Raw genomic sequence first — 18,774 nt, forward strand, 5'->3', positions numbered from 1 at the left:
CAGCAGGGAAGGCAGCATCTATGGAAGAGAATAATCAGTGCACGTTTTAGGTGTAGACTGGTTCATCAGGACTGAAAAGGAAGGATCAAAGTAAGGAGGTGGAGGGGATGAATTAACAATCTGGGAGGTGATAGATGGAAGAGTTAAAGGGTGAAGAAGAAATATGGTAGGACAGGACAGTGGGCTATGGATAAAAGGAAGGAAGGGGCACCAGAGAGAAGTCATGGACAGGTGAAGAGAAGAGAGGGAGTGACAAGGTAAGCACAATGAAGAATTTAAAAAGAGAGAAGGGGAGGAGAAAGAAATTACCACAAGTTAAAGAAAATAAGAGACTGGTAACGCACCTTGACAACGGTCACCAGGCCATCGTTACTGATGGGGTCAGTCAGAACAGCAAATCGTCCCGTCGCATCACCGCCAGTTATACTGTAGACTGCATTCCAAGCAGGACTATGGGGGAGATCGTTGTCTGTCACCGTGAGGTTTGCAACAATAACATCAACTCTGTTTTCCGGCACTTCTCCGTAGAACTGCAAGTAAGAAAGAAATAGAACCAATACATTGGTCATCTTGGTCAAATCCTACATAAATCCTTCAATAGTGTGGTGCCAGGCATTGCTTGGGCAAAGCAAACATTAAGATTCCAAACCCTATTCTTTCACATCCCTTCAAATGCCCCCCCGATTATCCTGTAACCCACCAACACCAGTCAGATTTGCTTGGGCAAACAGCTAAAGAGATGCATTACTGCATTCTACGTTTTTAAAAAAATCATTATGGCTTTGTGCGTGATAGATCACATTGGAGGACGTTAGCACAAAAGTTGATGAAGGAAAGGCAATGGATGTTGTCTACACGGACTCTAGCAAGGCCTCTGATTGATTAAGAAGGTTCAGTCACGTGGCATTCAGAATGAGATAGCAACCTGGATTGGACATGGGCTTTGTGTGAGAAGCCAGGGTGGCAGTAGATGGTTACGCCTTTGACTGGAACCCTGTGAGTAGAGATGTGCTGCAGGGATTGGTGCTGGGTCCATTGTCAGTTGTCATCTCTATCAATGATCTGGATAATAATGTAGTAAACTGGATCAGCAAATTTGTGGATGACACCTGGACTGCTGTGCAGTGGACAGTGAGGAAGACTATGAAGGTTCACAGTGGAATCTGGAGCAGATGGACAAATGGGCTGAAAAATGGCAGATGGAATTTAATGCAGACAATTGTTGTGTGTTGCTCAATGAGAGGACAAACCAGGGTCAGAATAACACAGTGAACAATAGGACGCTGAGGATGCAGTAGAATGGAGGGATCTGGGAATACAAATCTATAATTCCATAGGAATACAATCTATAATTCCTTAAAGTGTTGTCACAGGTAGATAGCATCATAAAAAAGCGCTTTTGGCATATTGTCCTCCATAAATCAAAGTACAAGTGTCCAAGAGTTGGGATGTTATGTTGAAATTGTGTTAACACGTTGGTGAGGCTTAATTTGAGTCACCTATCTACAGGAAAGTTAAAGAAGATTGAAAGAGTGCAGAAAAAAACTTACAAGGATGTTGCCAGGACTTGAGGACCTGAGCTATCAGGAAAGGCTGAATAGTTTAGGAATTTATTCCCTAGGGCATAGGAGAATGAGGGGAGATTTGATAAAGGTATACAAAATTATGAGGAGCTTAGACCGGGTAAATGCCTTCATCCGCTGAGATTGGGTAAGACTACAACTAGAGGTCATGGGTTAAGGGTGAAATGTGAACTTTAGGGGAATATGAGAGGGATCTTGGTCACTCAGAGGCTGGTGAGAATGTGGAATGAACTGCCAGCGGAAGCAATGGTTCAGGTTCAAGTTCAACATTTAAGAGAAATTTGGATAGGTACATGGATGGGAGGGGTATGGGGGACTACGGTCTGGGTGCAAGTGGATGGGATTAGGCAGATTAATAGTTCAGCACGGACTAGATGGGCTGAAGGACTTGTTTTTGTGCTGCAGTGTTCTACAACTCTATAACCTCACCACACACATCCAATCCAGAGAAGAAAAGTCATTCTCAAACCCAAGTGACTGCACAAGATATCACATCGCCACTTAACCTTTCCAGCACCAAGGAGAATGCTACCATTTTCACCCTCACTCCCCAGTAAACAAACTTCCACCTCTAATTAGAGAGTAGAAACACCATGGAGCAAAGGGCCTGTCCTGTGCTGTACTGTTCTATGTTTTATTCTATGTAAACAAACCCTCACCTCTGATTAGAGGTTGAATATGCTTGGGGTGTGTACACTGGAGCTGCAGCTGAAGGGAGACCCGATAGAAGTTTATATAATTATGAGATGCATGGATGGCATAGATGGTCAGAATCTTTTTCCCCATACTAGAAAAGGCTAACACCAGAGGACATCGCCTTAATGTGAGAGAGGGAAAGTTTGAAGATGTGTGCAGCATATTTTATTTTTACACAGACAGTGGTGGGAACTGGAACGGGCAGCAATGGGTGGTGTGTAAGCAGTGGCCATTAGATAAACAAATAAATGTTCAGGAATGTATCATGTTCAGCACAGGCACTGTGGGCCGAAGGGCCTGTTCCTGTACAGTACTGTTCTATGCTTTAAAACACACATCAGCAAAGGACATTGAACCATCTGGTCAGTCCCTCGAGTGTGTAGAGATTATAATAACACAAAACAGGGATGACATCTACCATCTGATCCTCCAGTTGAGATCTGAAGCCAGTAAAGGGATATAGACTAAGACATCCCACTGAAGTGAACAATTATCTTTGCATTTCAGTAAAGGATTGGGAGATTAAGCATACTGGGGTTTATGGTTTTCAAATTGAAACGCTGCTTACATATCAAGTGCAGAGATCTTTCTGCTCAAAAGGAAAGATAATTATTTCTAAGTAACAGATTTTTTTTAAGAAAGTTACCGTGGAAACAGAAGCAGCACTTCACTTGCACAACAAACTCTTGTATGCTCTAACAATTTAATAGAAGCAGTCACATCAGAGTCAATGTGTGTTCAAAACAGTGCACAGAAATGGGCAAAACGAAGTGGATTGAATCACTAGAAAAAAGCCTGGGGTGAGACTACAAAAGCCAACATCATGAATTTACTTCTCCAGGAACTGGAAGAAGCCCATCATTCTGGAGGCTGTCCTGCCTTTCGAGCCGTTGTTTCCCTGCTCTTGCTACACTTAGTCTTAAAGTCATAGACATACAGCACAAAAACATGCCCTTCGGCCTAAGTTGTTCACGTCAACCAAGACTGCCATCTAGATTTGCCTGTGTTAGGACAATATCCCTCTGAACCGGAAACATGGTTGCAGGGTGGGGAGGGAGGATTGGGAATGAAATATCCAGGGATATCAGGTAAAACAGAAGGACAGGCAGGAAAGCAAGGGAGGTGGGGTAGCGCTTTTAATTAAGGATGAGCTCAGGGCGATAGTGAGTGACAATATAAGATCTAAGGAGCAGAATGGTGAATCCATCTGGGCAGAGATCAGGAATAGTAAAGGGAAAGAATATCAGTAGGGGGAATTGTCTATCGGCCACCAAATAATAATATTACAGTGGCACAGGCAATAAACCGAGAAATATCTGAGGCATGTAAGAATGGAACAGCAGTTATTGTGGGGGACATTAATTTGCACTTAGATTGGGTGAATCAAGTTGGTCGAGGCAGTCTTGGAGAGGACTTCGTAGAATGCACACATGATAACTTTCTTGAACAGCATGTTACTGAAGCTACAAGGCAACATGCTATCTTGGATCTAGTCCTGTGCAATGAATTAGGTAAAATTAGCAACCTTGTAGTTAGGGATCCTTATGAAAAGAGTGATCACAGTACGAATGGAGGGTTTATTATGCCTAAACAAGGGAGACTATAATGGGATATGGGAGGAGTTGGCTAGGGTCGACTGGGAAGACAGGCTATATGGTGGGAAGGTTGAGGAACACTGGAAGACTTTCAAAGAGATTTTTCATGGTCCATAACAAAAGTATATTCCAATTAAAAGCAAGGACAGTAAGGGTGGGGAGAGCCAGTCTTGGATAACTAAATAATTAAAGGCAGGCATCAAACTAAAAGCTTGTGCATACAAAGTCGCCAAGAGCAGTGGAAAATGGGAAGATTGGGAAAACTTTAAAAAACAAATTACTAAGCGAGCAGTAAAGAAAGGGAAGATAGATTATGAAAACAAACTAGCACAAAATATAAAAACGGATAGTAAAAGTTTTTATAATATAAAGCAGAAAAGGATGGCCAACATGAACATACGTCCCTTTGAGGATGAGAAGGGGGGATTGATATTAGATAATAAGGAAATGGCTGAGGGTTTGAATGTCTATTGTGTGTTGGTTTTCATGGTGGAGAACACGTCTAACATGCCGAAGAGGGATGTTATAGATACAATGGGAGGTGAGGATCTCGATACAATAGCTATCACTAAGGAGGTAGTGCTGAGCAAAATTGTCGGCCTGAAGATAGTCAAGTCCCCCAGTTCTGTTGGAATGCATCCCAGGGTATTGAAAGGAATGGCAGAGGTTTCAGTAAAAGCTTTACCAAAATCCTCTGGACTTTGTGCAGGGCCTGGCGGATTGAAAGACGGCGAATGTCATGGCACTGTTCAAAAAAGGATGTAGGCAAAAGGCAGGTAACTATAGGCCAGTTAGTTTAACATCTGTAGTTGGGAAAATACTTGAAGCTAGCTTTAAAGAAGAAACAGTGAGGCATCTAGAAAGAAATGGATTCATCAGGCAGATGCAACATGGACTCAGCAAAGGCAGGTCGTTTGACAAACTTATTGGAGCTCGTTGAGGATATAACAAGTGCAGTAGATAGAGTGTAACAGGTGGATGTTATTTACTTGGATTTCCAGAAAGTGTTCAATAAGATGCCATAAAAAAGATTTATCCATGCATAGAGTTGGTGGTGAGGTATTAGCATTGATTAACCAATAGAAAGCAGAGAGTTGGGATACATGGGTGTTACTCTGGTTGGCAATCAGTGGTGAGCGGTGTGCCACAGGGGTTGGAGCTAAGCCCACAACTGTTCACGATACACAATAATGATCTGGAGAGGGGACTGAGTGTAATATCTAAGTTTGCTGATGATATTAAATTGAGTGGAACAGCAAATTGTGCAGAAGATATGGAGAGTCTGCAGAGAGACATAGATAGGTTGAGTAACTGTGCAAGTGTCTGGCAGATGGAGTACAATGCTGGTAAATGTGAGGTCATCCACTTTGGAAGGAAAAATGAAAAAGCAAATTATTATTTAAATGGTAAAAAATTGCAGCATGTTGCTGTGCAGAGGGACTTGGGAGTGCTTGTGCATGAATCACAAACAGTCTGGTTGGTTTGCAGGTGCAGCAGGCTATCAAGGCGGCCAATGGAACGCTGGCCTTCATTGCTAGGGGGGATTGAGTTTAAGAGCAGGGAGGTTATGCAGCAATTATGAAAGGGGTAAATATGATAGAGGCAGGAAAGTAGTTTCCACTGGAGGTGAGACCGAAACTAGGGAACGTAGCCTTAAGATTTAGGGGAGTAAGTTTAAGATGGAGATAAAGAGGAACTGCTTTTCCCAAAGAGTGGTGAATCTGTGGAAGCTACCTCAGTAAATATATCTAAGACAAGGTTGGATAGATTTTTGCATATTACAGGAATTAAGGGTTATGGGGAAAGGCAGCTAGGTGGAAATGAGTCCATGGTCAGATCAACCATGATCTTACCGAATGGCACAGCAGGCTTGACAGGCCAAATGGCCTACTCCTGCTCCTATTTCTAATGTTCCGCTCACTTTAAATCTAGGCACCCTAGTTTTGAACTCCACTGCCCTGTTAAAAAGACTGAGTTCGTATGTCCCAATCAAATATTTCACCTCTCACCATTAAGCTATGCAACCTTGTTTTTAGCCCCCCTTTCCTGGGACAAAGACCATGTGAGCTCACCCTATTTATAGCCTTCATGACTTTACAAATCTCCACAAGGTCGTCCCTCATTCTCTTATGCTCCAAGGAACAAAGCCCAATCTCTCCCTTTAACTCAGGCTCGCATTCTGGCAGCATCCTGATAAATCTTCTCTGCACGCTTTCCAGTTTACTGATGTCTTTCCTACAGTAGGCTGATTATACCGTTGAAGTCAGAAGTTTACATACACTTAGGTTGAAGTCATTAAAACTTATTGTTTAACCACTCCATTGATTGTTTATTAGCAAACTATAGTTTTGGCAAGACAATTGAGAACATCTACTTTGTGCATGACATCAGTAATTTTTCCAACATTTGTTTACTGACAGATTATTTCACTTTTAATTGATTGTATCACAATTCCAGTGGGTCAGAAGTTTACAAACAAAATCAAAAGAAATCAGCCAAGACCTCAGAAAAAGAAAATTGTGGACCTCCACAAGTCTGGTTCATCCTTGGGAACAATTTCCAAACGCCTGCAGGTACCACGTTCATCTGTACAGACATGCAAGTATAAACACCATGGGACCATGCAGCTGTCATACCGCTCAGGAAGGAGGCACATTCTGTCTCCTAGGGATGGAACGTACTTTGGCGTGAAAAGTGCAAATCAATCCCAGAACACCAAAGGACCTTGTGAAGATGCTGAGAAAACAGGTAGACAAGTATCTATATCTACAGTAAAACTAGTCCTATATTGACATAACTTGAAAGGCTGTTCAGCAAGGAAGAAGCCACTGCTCCAAAACTGCCATAAAAAAGCCAGACACACAAAATGCTGGTGGAACACAGCAGGCCAGGCAGCATCTATTGGAAGAGGTACAGTCGACGTATCAGGCCGAGACCCTTCGTCAGGACTAACTGAAAGAAGAGATAGTAAGAGATTTGAAAGTAGGAGGGGGGAGGGGGAGATCCAAAATGATAGAAGATAGGAGGGGGAGGGATGGAGCTAAGAGCTGGAAAGTTGATTGGCAAAAGGGATACAAGGCTGGCAAAGGGAGAGGCTCATGGGATGGGAAGCCTGGGGAAAAAGAAAGGGGAAGGGGAGCCCAGAGGATGGAGAGCAGGCAAGGAGTTATAGTGAGAGGGACAGAGAGAGAAAGAGAAAAAGGGAAAAAATAATAAATAATGGATGGGGTAAGGAGGGGAGGAGGGGCATTAACGGAAGTTAGAGAAGTCAATGTTCATACCATCAGGTTGGAGGCTACCCAGATGAAATATAAGGCGTTGTTCCTCCAACCTGGGTGTGGCTTCATCTTGACAGTAAAGGAGGCCGTGGATAGACATGTCAAAATGGGAATGGGATGTGGAATTAAAATGTGTGGCCACTGGGAGATCCTGCTTTCTCTGGTGGACAGAGCGTAGGTGTTCAGCAGAACGGTCTCCCAGTCTGCGTGGTGTCTCACCAATATACAGAAGGCTGCACAGGGAACACCGGATGCAGTATATCACTCCAGCTGACTCACAGGTGAAGTGTCACCCCACCTGGAAGGACTGTCTGGAGCCCTGAATGGCGGTGAGGGAGGAAGTGTAAGGGCATGTGTAGCACTTGTTCCGCTTACAAAGTTAGGTGCCGGGAGGGAGATAAAAAAAAACCAGACTACAGTTTGCAAGTGCACATGGGGACAAAGATCTTACTTTTTGGAGAAATGTCCTCTGGTCTGATGAAGCAAAAATTGAACTGTTTGGCCATAATGACCATTGTTATGTTTGGAGGGAAAAGGGTGAGGCTTGCAAGCTGAAGAACACCATCCCAACCGTGAAGCATGGGGGTGGCAGCATCATGTTGTGGGGGTGCTTTGCTGCAGGAGGGACTGGTGCACTTCACAAAATAGATGGCATCATGAGGAAGGAAAATTATGTGGATATATTGAAGCAATATCTCAAGACATCAGCCAGGAAGTTAAAGCTCAGTCACAAATGCGTCTTCCAAATGGACAATGACCCCAAGCTTACTTCCAAAGTTGTGGCAAAGTTACTTAAGGACAACAAAGTTCAGGTATTGGAGTGGCCATCACAAAGCCCTGACCTCAATCTGATAGAAAATTTGTGGGCAGAACGGAAAAAGTGTGTGCGAGCAAGGAGGCCTACAAACCTGACTCAGTTACACCAGTTCTGTCTGGAGGAATGGAACAAAATTCCAGCAACTTACTGTGAGAAGCTTGTGGAAGGCTACCCAAAACATTTGACCCAAGTTATACAATTTAAAGGCAACGCTACCAAATACTAACAAAGTGTATGTAAACTTCTGACCCACTGGGAAAATGATGAAAGAAATAAAAGCTGAAATAAATCATTCTTCTACTATTATTCTGACATTTCACATTCTTAAAATAAAGTAGCGATCCTAACTGACCTAAGGCAGGGAATGTTTTCTAGGATTAAACGTCAGGAATTATGAAAAACTGAGTTTAAATGTGTTTGGCTAAGGTGTATGTAAACTTCTGACTTCAACTGTAAGTGTACACAGCTCTAGATGGAATATTCATTCAAATCTACAACAAGGAGAGAGAGAGGGGAATGGCAGAGAAAGGGAGGGTTGGGTTAAAGGGAAACAAAAGAGCCAAAATGAGGGTTGTGAGTATGGAAAGAAAGAAGTAAAAAGGGGGTAGTGGAGAAGGAGGGCAGGAAAGTGCAAGGGGCACAATACTTACAGTAGCAGCAGTAAACTCTGGTGGATTGTCGTTGACGTCTAGGACGGTGATGATAGCGGTAGCGGTGTTGGAAAGGCCATACATCGGACTTCCCTCCATGTCTGTTGCTTGAATTATCAACGTGTACTGTGGAACTTTCTGGAAAAGAGAAAGGGAGTGGCAGGGATGAGGATTGGGATTGAATGCCAAAAGAATTTTAAAAGGTCAGACCCACACTCAGTGATTCTGGAAAATCTTTTCCCCTCCACCATCAGATTTCTGAATGGTCCATGAACCCATTAATACTACATCACTATCCCTCTTTTGCTCTACCTAGCTTGAGAACAGTAATTTCTATTTCCTGTATTTCTGCCACAAAACAACAAAAATTTAATTTTCAAATGTCAATGATTGTAAACCTGATTCTGATATTGTTGAGGCTGGTACAGTAAGACTTAAAAGGGTTTCGGCCAGAAACATCACTATACTTTATTTCCATAGATGCTGCCTGGCCTGCTGAGTTCCTCCAGCACTTTGAGTGTGTTGCTTGAATTTCCAGCATCTGCAGATTCCCATTTCTGATATTGTTTGTCTTTTTCTAATTAAAATACGAGTTTGCCAGGGAATTGATGGGCAAAACAATCTCCCTCTGAGCAGTAATATTTATGCTATGCAAGGCCATTTAGCCCATCATCTATGCTATTTATCAAGAGTAATCACACCAGTCCTGTTCCCTCATTTTCCTGAAGACTTAACTTTCTCTCTCCTACACTTATCAACTTAACCTTGATTCAACCCCTAGTGTAGCTACTTACCTGCACGTAATCATGAGGGGCACTGGCTTTGTCCCAGGCTTGGAGAATCAAGAATAGAAGGCACAGGTTTGAGGTGAAAGGAGATAATAAGAACTTGAGGAGCAACTTTTTCCACTTAGAAGGTGGCTGTATATGAAATGAGCTGCCAGAGGAAGTGCTTGAGGCTGGTACAATAAGACTCAAAAGGTACTTAGATTTGAGGCATTTGGGCCAAATAGGACTAGCTTAGATTGGCATCTTGTTCAGCACGGATCAGTCAGGCTAAAGAGCTTTTTTTCCATGATCTTGGACTACGAATCTATGATGAAGTGACTGCTCAGTGACCAATTAACATACTATGCCTTTGGGATGTGGGCAGGTCTTGGGGACTTATCCACCCTAACTTGCCTCAGGACTGCAAAACATCTCCTATACTACAATCTGGATACAGTCCATGACATCACTATTAATTTGTCTAAGTTCTATAGATTCTGTGTCCATCTCCAAAGTAAATACAGGTGCAAAAATCAGTTTAACATATCCCCCATCTGTTTTGGGCTCCATTCATAGATGATCATGCTGATCTTAAGGTGGGCCAATTTTGTACCTTGCCATCCCTTTGCTCTTAATATATTTATAGAAGCCTTGAGATTTTCCTTCCCTCTCTCTGCTGGAGGAACCTCATGTCTTCTTTTAGCCCTCCTGATTTCCCTCTGAAGTGTTCTCTTACATTTCTTATATCTTTTAAGTACATCATGGCACCTATACCCACTATGCTTCTCCTCCTCCTTAGCCAGGACTTTAGTATCTCTTGAAAACCAAGGTTGCCTAAACCTGTTAGCCTTGCCTTTTATTCTGACAGGAACATACAAACTCTGTACTCTTTTGAAAAATGAAAGAAAGTTTCACTTTTGAAGGCCTCTTATTTACTGAGCATGCCTTTACCAGAAAACAATGTATCCCAATCCACACCTACCAGATCCTTCTTGATAGCAACAAAGTTGTCTCCACATTTATAATCTCAACCCGAGGACCAGACCTATCCTTTTCCATAATTTCCTTAAAACTAATGGCTTTATGATGTGAACTGTTCCCTATATATACTTCTGTCAGCTGCCCTGTCTCATTCCCTCATAGGAGATTCAATATTGCACCCTCTCTAGTTGGGGCCTCTACATATTAATAAAGGAAACTATCCCATCCAGCTCTTTTACAGTACGAACCTATGTGGAAAATTAAAATTACCTACTATCACAACCTTATTTTTCTCACAACTGTCTGCTACTTCTGTAATAAATTTGCTCCTCTAAATCCCACTGACTACTAGGAGGCCTATAACATAATCCCATTAACATGGTCATCCTTTTCTTCTTCCTCAGCTTCACCCATATAAACTCAGTGAACAAGCTCTCCCATCTATCCAGTCTGAGCATGACCATGGCATTTTCCCTGACAAGTACTGTTACCCTTTCTATATTGTCTAAAACAACAGAACCCCAGAAGAGTGGGCTGCCAGTCCTGCCCCTCTTGCAATGAAGTCTCACTAATGGCTACACTATCGCAATTCCATGCTGATCCATGCAATAAGCTCATCTGCCTTATCTACAGTACTTATTGCATTTGCAACTCACAACATTAGTCCCACAATGCTCTATGTTTCAATTCCTGTCTTTGCATGTAGGCTTGGCATTGTGTTTCCCCAAAATCACTCCATCATTTGCCCTGGCCCCCATCCCCATGCAAGTCTACTTTAAGCCCCCTGGAGCAGCACAAGTCAACCGTCCCACATGGATACTGGTCTTCCTCCAGTTCAGTACAAACCACCCCACCTTTAGAGGTCTCATATTCCCTGGGAGAGAGCACAATGATCCAAAAATCTGAAGCCCTCCCTCCTGCATCATCTCCCTAGCCATTTGTTAAACTGGTTTATCTTCCTATTTCTGGCCTAATGAGCACTTGGCACTGGTAGCAATCCAGAGATCATCACCCTGGAGATGCTGTCCTTTAACTTAGCATTTAACTCCCTGAACTTACTTTCCAGGACTTCATCACTCGCCCTGCCCATCATTGGTACCAATATGAACCCCAACCTCTGGCTGCTCACCCTCCTTAAAAACGCTATGGGCATGATCCAAGTCATCCCTGACCCTGGGAGGCAACATACCACCCGAAAATCTCGCTGTCATTCACAAAATCTCTCTGTCCCCTTAATAAATCCCCTTTGGCATCACTCTGCCTGCTTCCATTTTGAGTTGCAGAGCCAGACACTGATGTGAAAACAATAAACCAATGAAACAACAGCCCAGATTGGCTACTGGGACTGACATGACTGCTCTGAAAGCTGACATTGACTTAATGGGTTGAACAACCTCCCACATTGAGAGAAGAATGAGGTCGTGAAGCAGTAATACCACTTTCTCTTGAGAGTGACAACACTGTTCCACAAAGCACTTGTGAAATTCCTACCTAGTTCAATGCAGAAATTTAAAACCTGTTTTTTTTAAAAACCCAAATATGATGTTTGTCAAATTCAAAAGGCAAATGCTTGAACCATCCCTTTATTATAACACAGCAAACAAAAACGAGCCAATAACACCCACCCATCCCCCACACCATTTTAGCGCAGTCTAAGGTTTCGTCCTTTGTATGTTCATTAATAAACACTTTTAACGTTCCCAGAATGGACTCTGGGCAGATACTGTATCAGTAACACCAGAGATTGCCAGCTTGGATAGGAGCCCAGGAGGTGCCTTACAGCTGCTTCCTTATCGGGGCCAGAACCTCTCAGGTGTTGGTTGCTAGGTAACGGAGAGATCACCAACACCACGTTTTGTCCCTGTGAAATTTCCCTTAATGAGCAGAAGGGTCCCTGAGGGAGTTCGCATCCAATGAAAACCCCACCTTGCTGACAAGCATCTCTCCCTTGTGGGGCATAGGCTTTTCTTTAAATCTATAGCAGCATCAAATTTCCCCTGCGAACAATGAAAGGTCAGTTTAGCCGTATATATCAAGGATACGTGTCACCACAGGGTCACACACACAGCCTAGTTATTGCTGGAAGCACCAAAGGCAATTAATTGCTCATTACCATTTTGCTATTTATTCATCTCTCTTCGTTATACTCAAACAACTTTCCCTGACCTTGGCTAATTTTAAGTCCAACTACCTGCCTTGGTCTACGATCCTTGTCCCTAACCCACTACAGTTTTTGTATTTTTAAACAGACCTCCAGCCTCACAAAGTTTAGGAGAAGAGTTTCCCAGAATCCCACTCCCTGACATCATGACTACCCTGGCTCCAATCTGAAGATTATGTCCATTTGTTTAAATCAATTACCTCTAAATTACTCTGGTGACCAAAAATTAAATACCAATCTACATTTGGCACTGAGGTTTGATGGAGAGAATGCAAATCTTACACAATGCTGCCTGCTCAACACAACAAAACCCTTGTTCGATTAATTCCAAGTATTGTGGAGAGAATGTAGTTGATCCCAGCAACCTAACAATGTGAATTAGCTGCATTACCAGCCTCTCCCTGCATTAGACTTGTATACACTAGGGAAGGCAGATTTGCCTTCTCCTTTCTTACAGAGAATTCAGCAGACCTGCCCGGACTTACACCAGCAAGGGATAAAATTTCAACGAGGTGACAGGACTTAAAGCCAGAGTGTTAATATTTTAAAAGCTTCACACAAACCAGCCCTCTTCCTGCACAAGGGATTTCTATTTGAATATTTCAGTCTCCCCACCTCCAAAGTTATTGATCAACATGAATAGCAATTTCCCAAACGCCCTGCAGATTGGCACAAGTGTCATAACACTGTGTCCTAGGAAAAGTAGTATTTGTTCTTGGAACCTTAGAAATTAAGAAACATGAAATTATTAAACCTGCTCTAAGCTTGGTCAGCTTTGTTTATTTAGAGATACAGTGTGGAAGAGGCCTCTTCGGCCCAATGAGCCACATCACCCAACAACCCATCTATTTAACCCCAGCCTATGTAGATAAGTCTGCAAGAGGAGAGGCTGTACTTGATCTGGTATTGGGAAATGAACCTGGTCAAGCGTCAGATATCTCAGTGGGAAAGCATTTTGGTGATAGTGATCACAATTCTATCTCCTTTACCATAGCATTGGAGAGGGATAGGAACAGACAAGTTAGGGAAACGTTGAATTGGAGTAAGGGGAAATATGAGCCTATCAGGCAGGACTTGGAAGCATAAATTAGAAACAGATATTCTCAGGGAGATGTATGGAAGAAATGTGGCAAATGTTCACGGGATATTTGCGTGGGGTTCTGCATAGGTACGTTCCAATGAGACAGGGATAGGATGGTAGGGTACCAGAACCGTGGTGTACAAAGGCTGTTGTAAATCTAGTCAAGAAGAGGAGCTTACGAAAGGTTCAAAAATCTAGGTAATGATAGAGATCTAGAAGATTATAAGGCCAGCAGGAAGAGCTAAGAATGAAATTAGGAGAGCCAGAAGGGGCCATGAGAAGACCTTGGTGGACAGGATTAAGGAAAACCCCAAGGCATTCTACAAGTATGTGAAGAGAAAGACGATAAGACGTGAGAATAGGACCAATCAAGTGTGACAGTGGAAAACTGTGTATGGAACCAGAAGAGATAACAGAGGTATTTAATGAATACTTTGCTTCAGTATTCACTACAGAAAAGGATCTTGGCGATTGTAGGGATGATTTGCAGCGAACTGAAAAGCTTGAGCATGTAGATATTAAGGAACAGGATGTGCTGGTGCTTTTAGAAAGCACCAAGTTAGATAAGTCACCAGCACCAGATGGGATACACCAAGCTACTGTAGGAAGCATGAGAGGAGATCGCTGAGCCTCTGGCGATGATCTTTGCGTCAATGAGGACGGAAGGGGTTCTGGAGGATTGGAGGGTTGTGGATGTTGTTCCGTTATTCAAGAAAGGAGTAGAGATAGCCCAGGAAATTATAGATCAGTGAGTCTTACTTCAGTGGTTGGTAAGTTGATGGAGAAGATCCTGAGAGGCAGGATTTATGAACATTTGGAGAGGCATAATATGATTAGGAATAGTCAGCATGGCTTTGTCAAAGGCAAGTTGCGCCTTACGAGCCTGATTAAATTTTTGAGGATTTGACTAAACACATTGATGAAGGTAGATGTAGTGTATATGGATTTCAGCAAGGCACTTGATAAGGTACCCCATGAAAGGCTTATTGAGAAAGTAAAGAGGCATGGGATCCAAGGAGACATTGTTTTGTGGATCCAGAACTGGCTTGCCCACAAAAGGCAAAGAGTGGTTGTAGATGGGTCATATTCTGTATGGAGGTTGCTGACCAGTGGTATGCCTCAGGGATCTGTTCTGGGACCACTACTGTTTGTGATTTTTATCAATGACCTGGATGAGGAATTGGAGGGATGGGTTAGTATATTTGCTGATGACACAAAGGTTGGGGAGTGTTGTGGATAGTGTGGAGGGCTGTCAGAGGTTACAATGAGACATTGATAGGATGCAAAACTAGGCTAAGAAGTGGCAGATGGAGTTCAACCCAGGTAAGTGTGAAGTGGTTCATTTTGGTAGGTCAAGTATGATGGCAGAATATAGTATTAATGGTCAGACTCTTGGCAGTGTGGAGGATCAGAGGGATCTTGGGGTCTGAGTTCACAGGACACTCAAAGCTGCTACGCATGTTGACTCTGTGGTTAAGAAGGCATATGGTGCATTAGCTTTCATCAACTGTGCGATTGAGTTTAGGAGCCGAGAGGTAATGTTGCAGCTATATAGGACCCTGGTCAGACCCCACTTGGAGTACTGTGCTCAATTCTGGTCGCCTCACTACAGGAAGGATGTGGAAACCATAGAAAAGGTGCAGAGGAGATTTACAAGAATGTTGCCTGGATTGGGGAGCATACCTTACAAGAATGAACTCTGCCTTTTCTCCTTGGAGCGACGGAGGATGAGAGGTGACCTGACAGAAGTGTACAAGATAATGAGAGGCATTGATCATGTGGATAGTCAGAGGGTTTTTCCCAGGGCTGAAATGACTATCACGAGAGGGCACAGTTTTAAGGTGCTTGCAAGTAGGTACAGAGTTGATGACAGGGGTAAGTTGTTTTTTTTTTAATATAAACGCAGAGAGTGGTGAGTGCGTAGAATGGGCTGCTGGCGACGGTGGTGGAGGCAGAAACAATAGGGTATCTTAAGACACTCCTGGATAGGTACATGGAGCTTAGAAAAATAGCCTATGGGTAAGCCGAGGTAGTTCTAAGGTAAGGACATGTCCGGCACAGCTTTGTGGGCCGAAGAGGGCCTGTACTGTGCTTTAGGTTTCTATGTTTCTAATGGCCAATTAACCTACGAACAGATACTGTACGTCTTTGGACTGTGGGAGGAAAACTGGAGCACTTGGAGGAAACAAATACACACACACAGGAAGAACGTACTAATTTTCTTACAGAGGATGCTGGAATTGAACTCGGTACTCCAACATCCCAAGCTGTAACAGCATTGCACTAACTGCTACACTACTGTGGCACCCACATTATTAGGTTTTAATGAGATGCATTCCCACCCCCCCCCCAAGTCTTCTAAAATTCTAGCAAGTACAGGCCCCTGAGCCGTCAATCATTCCTCATATAGTCATAGTCACACTTTATTAATCCCGGGGGAAACTGGTTTTCATTACAGTTGCTCCATAAATAATGAATAGTAATAGAACCATAAATAGTTAAATAGTAATATGTAAATTATGCCAGTAAACTATGAAATAAGACCAGGACCAGCCTATTGGCTCAGGGTGTCTGACCCTCCAAGGGAGGAGTTGTAAAGTTTGATGGCCACAGGCAGGAATGACTTCCTATGACGCTCAGTGCTGCATCTCGGTGGAATGAGTCTCTGGCTGAATGTACTCCTGTGCCCACCCAGTACATTATGTAGTGGATGGGAGACATTGACCAAGATGGCATGCAACTTAGACAGCATCCTCTTTTCAGACACCACCGTGAGAGAGTCCAGTTCCATCCCCGCAACATCACTGGCCTTATGAATGAGTTTGTTGATTCTGTTGGCGTCTGCCACCCTCAGCCTGCTGCCCCAGCACACAACAGCAAACATGATAGCACTGGCCACCACAGACTCGTAGAACATCCTCAGCATATAACCCTTTCTCTACCAGGAGTATTCTCAGAAACCTCCTATGGACCCTCTCCAATGTCAGCACATCCTTTCCCTGACATGGGCCCAAGAATTGCCTAATAAGTATACCACCTGCAGAACATGCTGCAGTTAGAACACAGAACAGTACAGCATAGGAACAAGCTCAACGGCCACCACATCCATGTCAACCTTGATGCTAAATGGATCTCATCCCACCTGCTTGAACATGAACCATACACCTCTATTCCCTTCATATATGTGTAACGTTCCGTTATTTTGGCTCGTGTATGTCTAGGGGAAATCCCGCCCAGCACCTGCTTCAGCAGTCCCCTCAGGGTCAATTGTCGCCCGAATCAATCACAAACATCAATCATCAGCCAGCACACCCAGTAAATTTTAACACATACACTTTATAGATATTACTAATTCTAGGGCATTAATATACATTTGATACAGAGAGAAAAGTAATGAAAAAAAAAGGCGCCAACACTTATTCAAAGTCCAAGTTCTTCGCGCGCTACCGTTGGAGCTCAAGTTCGACGTCAGACGACCACGCGAATTCCGTCAACCCACGGCTCGGGACCACCCGAAGTGATCGACCGGAGCCTCTCCGCACGTCCGCCGTCCTCCTCGTCTCTCCTCCCGACTACCCGCCAAAACTCAGTCCACAGTCATATCATACAGCATGGCATCCGAAAACAAAACGATACATAACCACCCATTGGCTAATAGCACCCTCTTATCACCCTCTAAACCACAATAAACTGCTAGTGCAAACTCTCTGCAACGTTAAAACACAACAAAGCCGCATTCCACAGATTAACATAACAAAAATCGCCATTTTAAATGTAACAAAAGAAAGACCCCGTACACTCTCCCCCCACCTAAAAAAAGTCATGCCCTCATGACGTTAACAGAATTCACTAGTACTCCTTGTAAAACACAAAACCCAACCCAGGTGCATAAAGCAGTGACATAACTTTGCAGGGCAGTAGAAATCACACCCTGCTCTCCCGGCGCTATATAAGTGAGTCTTTCCGGGGGATGCCTACTCCTCTGAGGCCTCAGGACTTCCTCTGTGGACTCTCCCTGTTCAGACACCCCAGGTGACCCCTCGAGCCTATCTGTCGGACCTTCCCCTTCACCGGGATCCCTCTGCCCCGGTGAGCCCTCTGGCTCGGGTTCTGCCTCCACCCTCTCCTCCCCCAATGCCGGCTGTAATACAGGCGGCTCTGCAACACCCTCCCTCGGTCCCCCTGACTCAGTGATGGAAGGGCCAGGAGTCTCTTCTCCCGGCACCGGGGAATCAGCGAACGGAAGCAGGTACCACACGTCCAAATCATCATCTTCCGATGACGTATCCCTTCTCGAGGTGGGGACCGGCCCCGTTTTCTTCGCAGCGGCCTCTTCCCGCGCCCCGCGCCCTCGCAGAGTCCTCGTACTAGGAGTAAACTCCCATTCGGACTCTGGGTCCATCTTCACCTCTCGACCCAGAGGCAACAGGTGGTTCCGATGGAGTACCTTGACAGGCCCCTGCCCGCCCTCAGGTCTCACCCGGTAAACCAGGAGATTCAGCATCTGACTCTCCACCACATATGGGGTGGCTGCCCAACGGTCCGCCAACTTGTGCTTACCCTGTAGTCCTAAATTCCGGATAAGGACTCGGTCTCCCGGCAATAGCTGGACGAACTTTACCTTCTGATCATACCTCCTTTTATTCCGCTGGTTCTGCTTGGTGGCTGCCGCCTCAGCCAACTCGTACGCCCTTTTCAACTCTCTCCTCATATCGGACACGTACTTCAGACATGGCTTCGAAGGTATTTCCCCCGCTTCAGTCCCAAAACACAGATCAATGGGCAACCTCGCTTCCCGTCCGAACATCAGATAGTAGGGCGAGTACCCCGTAGCATCATTGCGAGTACAGTTGTAACAATGAACCAAATGGGCGATGTGCTGACTCCACTTACTCTTCCGTCCAATCTCCAAGGTGCCGAGCATGTCCAGCAGGGTCCGGTTAAACCTCTCGGGCTGAGGATCACCCTGCGGGTGATAGGGGGTGGTTCTGGACTTTTCAACCCCAAGCATATCCAGCAATTCATGGATAAGCCTGCTCTCGAAGTCCCGTCCCTGATCACTGTGGATCCGCCGGGGAAGGCCATAATGAACAAAGTACTTCTCCCATAACACCTTCGCCACTGTAGTCGCTTTCTGATCCTTAGTAGGAAAAGCCTGCACATAT

At 44.2% G+C, this 18,774-nt stretch overlaps 1 protein-coding gene across 1 annotated transcript in view; it reads right to left on the reverse strand.

Moving 5' to 3' along the window:
* Positions 1–18,774, reverse strand: part of LOC140197599 (cadherin-2-like) — a 216,447-nt gene that overhangs the window by 46,005 nt on the left and 151,668 nt on the right. Inside the window, exons 8-9 of the mRNA XM_072257807.1 lie at positions 8,620–8,757; positions 345–530 (exon numbers count right to left, since the gene is read on the reverse strand). Of these exons, the coding sequence (XP_072113908.1) occupies positions 345–530; positions 8,620–8,757 (324 nt within the window). The remainder of the gene's footprint in view (positions 1–344; positions 531–8,619; positions 8,758–18,774) is intronic.

This window comes from Mobula birostris, chromosome 1 (assembly GCF_030028105.1).
Source record: "Mobula birostris isolate sMobBir1 chromosome 1, sMobBir1.hap1, whole genome shotgun sequence".
Lineage (NCBI taxonomy): Eukaryota > Metazoa > Chordata > Chondrichthyes > Myliobatiformes > Myliobatidae > Mobula > Mobula birostris.